The 5,814-nt window shown below is 41.7% G+C and overlaps 1 protein-coding gene across 1 annotated transcript; it reads right to left on the reverse strand.

Annotated features, from left to right (window-relative positions):
• Window positions 1-3,314: 3,314 nt before the first annotated feature.
• On the reverse strand, window positions 3,315-5,566 carry LOC116575425 (kelch-like protein 13). The gene is given in 2 exon segments (XM_032316789.1): window positions 3,315-5,263; window positions 5,265-5,566. Coding segments are annotated over 2 exon segments (1,839 nt in total). The 5' UTR covers window positions 5,423-5,566; the 3' UTR covers window positions 3,315-3,582.
• Window positions 5,567-5,814: the final 248 nt, after the last annotated feature.

The raw sequence follows: 5,814 nt of genomic DNA on the forward strand, positions 1-5,814 counted from the left end.
TATTCTACATAATCTTTCTGGGAATCATTGCCACTCATGATTTTCACAACTCCCTAGCTGCCATATATTGATTATTTCCATATTCATACTTTTAAAATAGACATCTCCCTTGAATTTTGGACTCAAACGTCCAGCTGAGTGCTAGATAGCTTATCCTTGAGATACCAAAGACATCTCCAATTCCATAACATTTGCCAAAAATAGCACATTACCTTCTTTCCACTAAACACCCATTCCTTTTGTATATTTTCATCTCTGTTGGAAACACTATCATTTACTCAGACTCTGGGAGTTAGGCATGGCCCTACCTCTCACTCAAAGCCCATATCTAATCAGTCACTAAGTTTTGCTGATTTCATGAGCTAAGTAACTGTTGGATTCATTTTCAAACAGCCATCCTTCCTACCAATGTCTTATGTCATGATCGTTTCTTACCTGGGCTTCTGTATGAATATTCTAATATTTCATTTACCGTGTATCTTTTTTCCTAATAGCTATAAGAATAGACCCCAGTGAAGCACAAACTTAAACTTTGTCTAGAACTCTTCCTAACAATTTATGAATGGCTCCCACCTGGATCAAATCCCTTTTCTTTTGGCTAACTTTTCCTACAAGACTCAGGCACCATCTCCTGCAGAAAGACTTAGCCGAGTTGTGGGTGAGCTGAAAAACTTGGGATATGTTCTAGAATCTGAGAGCACCATGCAAAACTAAGGAAGGCATTGAATGGGACCTGGAAGAGACAACTCTCCTATCCCATCAGCAGTGGCCTGATGCATCCTAGGGCTGTCCTAACAAATTCCCACAAATGTAGCAGCTAAATGACACAAATAAATTACCCTACAGTTCTGTAGATCAAAAGCCCAAAACAGGATTCACAGAGCTAAATGAAAGGTTTCTTAAGGCTGTGTTCCTTGCTGGAGACTCTAAGGGAGAATCTATTTCCTTGTTCATTTCAGGTGATTGGCAGAATTCTGTTCCATGGTCTTTATTTTCTTATAGCTCTCAATTGAGGAGCACTGAGGTTCTGCTGGCCTGTGGTCCTGTCTCTTCTACAAAGCCAACAATGGTCAGTCCCCTCTCACACTTCTTATCTCCCCTCTGCCTTCCATTTCATGTGTTGGGACCTCCTCCTTCTGCCTCCCTCTTCTGAATTTGAGTTCGTGGGACTAGACTGGTCCACCTGGATAATCCAAAGCAGCTCTCCATTTTAAGATTTTTAATCTTAATAATCTCTGCCAGTCTCTTTACAGTGGAAGGAAATATACTCATAGGTTCTGAGAGACAATTTTTCAGCCTACCACACTAGGTTTGAGACAAATGATCAGTGAAAGCCTTAGATCACCTGATTTGAGTTCTTTGTCCACAGGACTCGTGATTTGATCATTTTTCTTTGTTTTGTTTAGCTATTTGAATTTCTAACTTTAGCTTTGTGTTTTGAATCCAAGGGATATAGGAAGGGACTGAGCTCTGTCTGGCTCATTTAGTGGGTAATTCCAGAAATGTTAGGTGTATAAACATCTTTCCGGGCACTTAGGTAGAGGTCTCGTGCAAAAAGGCATTGACAGGTGTGCTAGTAATGGAAGAGCACCCAGAAGGCTGTTCAGAAGATGACTGGAAATCAATGAACAGAGTTCCATCATTTGAAATTTAAGTCATAAACTGAACATTTAACAAGATTTTTTTCCACATTTTTTGTATTTTATTAAATTGAACTAGCTGGAAATTAAAATTTTAAATTATTATAAAATGAATTTAGGATTATCCATTACAAAAAAAAAAAACAGTCATTTAAAGTAATAAACAATCAAGTAATTTCATGGAAAGGGCCATTATGAAAAATAATTTTTTTTCATTATTAACATTCTAGTTCCAACTAAAATTATTAAGCTAAAACAATTGAGCTTTATTTTAATTTTGTTTATAATTTATTTTAATTTTTACATTATTTATTATTTTTTAATTTTTAATTTTTATTATAACTATTATAATTTATTTTAATTTTGTTTAATTTTTATTTATAATTATGTTTGATTATAACATAAATATTCTTAATGGGCCTGTTCTTTCATATGAATTAAACTCTTATTGGCTTCAGGCCAAATATTCTAAAGAATCTGAATTAGCTGATGCTATATCTATGTGTATATATTCTTTTATTTTTTTATTTTTTATTTTTTTTGACATTAAATGCTTTTTTATTGAATAAAAAGAGATAAAACATGGAAGTTGAAATCACTGAGCAAAAGCAGCTCCCCAGGGGAGGCTGCTACACTTTGTACTAAATAACCTTATGAATTGAGAGTATACAGAACACAGATAATATGCAAGTTACCTCAACAGCAAATGAGAAGGCGTAGATTAGGGACGCCTGGGTGGCTCAGTTGGTTAAGCAGCTGCCTTCGGCTCAGGTCATGATCCCAGCGTCCTGGGATCGAGTCCCACATTGGGCTCCTTGCTCAGCAGGGAGCCTGCTTCTCCCTCTGCCTCTGCCTGCCATTCTGTCTGCCTGTGCTCGCTCTCTCTCCCTCTCTCTAACAAATAAATAAAATCTTAAAAAAAAAAAAGAAAGAAAGAAGGCGTAGATTACAGTTTCAGAAGGAAAAATTTGGTCAAGTGACAAATTTAGTTGCTCAACATTTCTAGCCCTTGTCCACCTAAATTCAGTAGGATTCTCCATGTGTGCTACTGAATTCCCATTTTAACAGAAGCTGCTTTTTGGTAGAAATTTTAAAAGATCATTCAGGTTTATTTGATGTGACATTCCATTTTTAAAATTTTGTGTCTTCTCAATGTACGTGTGTGTATGTATTTATACACACTTTAGAAACCCCGAACTCTTGTTTCTAAGCAGAGGGGTCATGCTGTTTCTTTTTATTATTATTAATATTGGTGAATTTCAGTTATTATTTCTCCTGTGTGTCTAAGAAACTTCATAAGTTTTCAATGCACCCACGCAGATAGGTGGGTTGACAGATATGTCAAAAATACTTTATGAAAAGAGGGAGGTAGCTCATGCGAGTTGGCAGCCTTTTGTCTATTGTTTCCTGTTGGAGCAAGCTGCCTCCCTTCGACATCTCACAGTCAAAGATGAAAGGAAAACTTTTTAATTTGAAGCCGAGTTAGCACAGTTGTACACTTACTACAATCCACCTTCGAGTTGGTTCGCTGGGCTTTCTAATGTAAGATGACAAATACCTTACACCCAATACACAGCATCGAAAAATTACTGAAGAAACATTTTATAGACAATATCTTGGGTTGGTTTTTTTTTGTGGGTTTTTTTTTTTGTGTGTGTGTGTGTTTTTGTGTTTTTTTGTTTTGTTTTGTTTTTATATGTTAAACATCAGCTTCAATGGGATACATTTCCAGAATGGTTTTGTTACCAACTTTATAAACACCCTAAGCCAAAGAAACAGCACAAATAACATCAATGTTGTCTTTTTTTTTTTTTCCAATATCTGTAACAATTACTGGAGGCTAATCCTAACATACACTACTAAAGGGGGCGCAAAAGAAGAGAATTCATGACACGCTGCAAAGATAGGAACACAGCATCTTAGTCGCGGGGCGGGGTTGATCTTAAGGTGCAGAAAGGGGGGACTCTCTAGAAGGTGATGGTGTGGTTTCTTCGGGCGGGAACACCGTGAGTGTACAAGCTCGGATGCCACCGAGGGACTCTGGGAGATCAAACATCTTATGCCACTCATCTTTGTCAGGGTCATATTTCTGCACTATCTCCACCATACAGTGATTATTCCAGGAATACCCATCGACCACGTAGATCTTATTTTCAAAGACTGCAACCCCGACATCGCTCTGCCCCCTTAACATGGCAGCAATTGGGGTCCACTGGTCAAGGATAGCTGAGTAGTATTCACAGCTTAGGACATCATCATAATCACTTGTGCCTCGAAAGTGATTGCCGCCAATGACATAGAGCCTCTCGCCCACCGTACACATGCAGTGCAGGCCTCTGACCGTGGTTATCGGCGCCTTCTGGATCCATTTGTCGGTGTCAGGGTCAAAGCACATGAGCTCCTTTTGGAAAGTGTCATGAGTGATTCCCCCTGAAATATACATGACTCCTCCATACACAGTTCCAGCATGGCCCTAGTGGGGTTCACTCATTTTGGCAACATAGGTCCACTCATTTGTTCTTGGATTGTAACACTCCACTGTGGGCAGTTCACCAGCTGCATTTCGCCCACCGACTGCATACAGACATCCTTTGAGGGCACTTAGGTGGAAAAAGGTGCGCTTTTCATTTAAAGATGGGACCTGCATCCATTTATTGTAGCGAGGATCAAATCTGAAGACCGTATCGACTGCTGTTTTTCCTTTTGTGTCATAATTGCTCTGTCCGCAGACGACATAGAGGAAATTTCCAATGACAGCAGTGCCATGCTTGTACCGCGGGGCATCCATGGGGGCTAACGATTTCGATTCATGGGCCTTTTCATCATACATGCGCAATTCCTTGCTGACAACCAGCTGCTGCCTCAGAACTCCTCCGAGTGTGACCAAATGAGTGGTGTCAGAGCGAATGGCAGTCCTGGCTGACTGCATCACTGGCTGCATGTATGGCATCATTTGGTAATTGCTGGCTTCCAAAAGGAGATTCACACAGGTATTATCAGTTCTCATGAAATTCACGGTTTGCACATAATTGATGAGCTCCTGCGGTGTCATCAGTGGAAATCGTATGTTCTTCATTAATTTGGCAGCAAAGTCCATCCGAGGCTCTTCTAGGCGTAGCCAGCGACAGGTAGCCTTAAAGAGCTCAAGTTCAGTGCAGTGCTTAAGGCTATTACTGGAAAGCACAAAGGCAAGACGCTCAAAAGGGAGCTTCAAGAACTCCCCAGTGCTCAGCAATGCGGGAAAATTCTTCAAGACAAAACTGTTGACATATTTATCCACTTCTGTCAGAGTGTAGGTGTTGGCAATCCGACCAACTTCGACACAATTGTCTAAAGTGACCCCAGATATGAGAAATACTTTGCAGAAGTCCAAAACCAGCAGAATCTGAAGAAAACTGGCAGCTTCGAGGGTGTCCTGAAGGTTGTCCATGTTAAGAGAAAGCTTTGCAGTATAAATGAAATCAATAATTTTCCTTAAGCCGACTTTGCTCACACCGTGAAGCTTAATGCACATTAAATCTTGTTCTTTCATTCCACCTGTGAACATTGCCTTGAAGTAATCACTAGCCGAGGCCATCATGACTCTATGCACAGGGAAGGCGTCATCTGTGTCACCAGGCATCAGTCACATCGCAAAGCAATCCTTCAAGTCGAAGCTGGTCAAAGCCCTGTAACACCACCGAACTGTGGGTATTGCTGGTAAAGATGCGTGTGGTCCCTGCCTTGGAAGACTGCAGATGGGATGAGAGACCCATTTTGCTGCTTCCAAGGGACAATTTCATGTGCTGGTCCTCCTCTTCCACTAGAGATCGGTTACGGAGTATTGCAGCGACTGACTCCCCTCTATGAAGATGATCCACCACCTCTAACACTTGGATAATGACCTTGTTTGCCGCGTCCCCGCGTCCCGCCGTCCGTCAGTCCGCTGCCGCACGCACTCCGAGGGCCAAAGAGCGAGTCGCACGGCGCAGCCGGGGCTCCCTCCCGCTTGCGAGACACCGGCCCGCCACCTCCGCAGCCCCTGGCTCGTCCTAGTCACTTCGCCCTCGCGCAGGCGGAGAGCAGGGACCCTAACCCGGACGCCGCTCCACTTATTTTCCAAAGTCCCCGTTCCAGGCTTCCCCGGAAGGGGAGATTGAGCTGCTGCGGCCGCAGCCGCAGAGCCTCCGCCTGA

Source organism: Mustela erminea, chromosome 16 (assembly GCF_009829155.1).
Source record: "Mustela erminea isolate mMusErm1 chromosome 16, mMusErm1.Pri, whole genome shotgun sequence".
Taxonomy (NCBI): domain Eukaryota; kingdom Metazoa; phylum Chordata; class Mammalia; order Carnivora; family Mustelidae; genus Mustela; species Mustela erminea.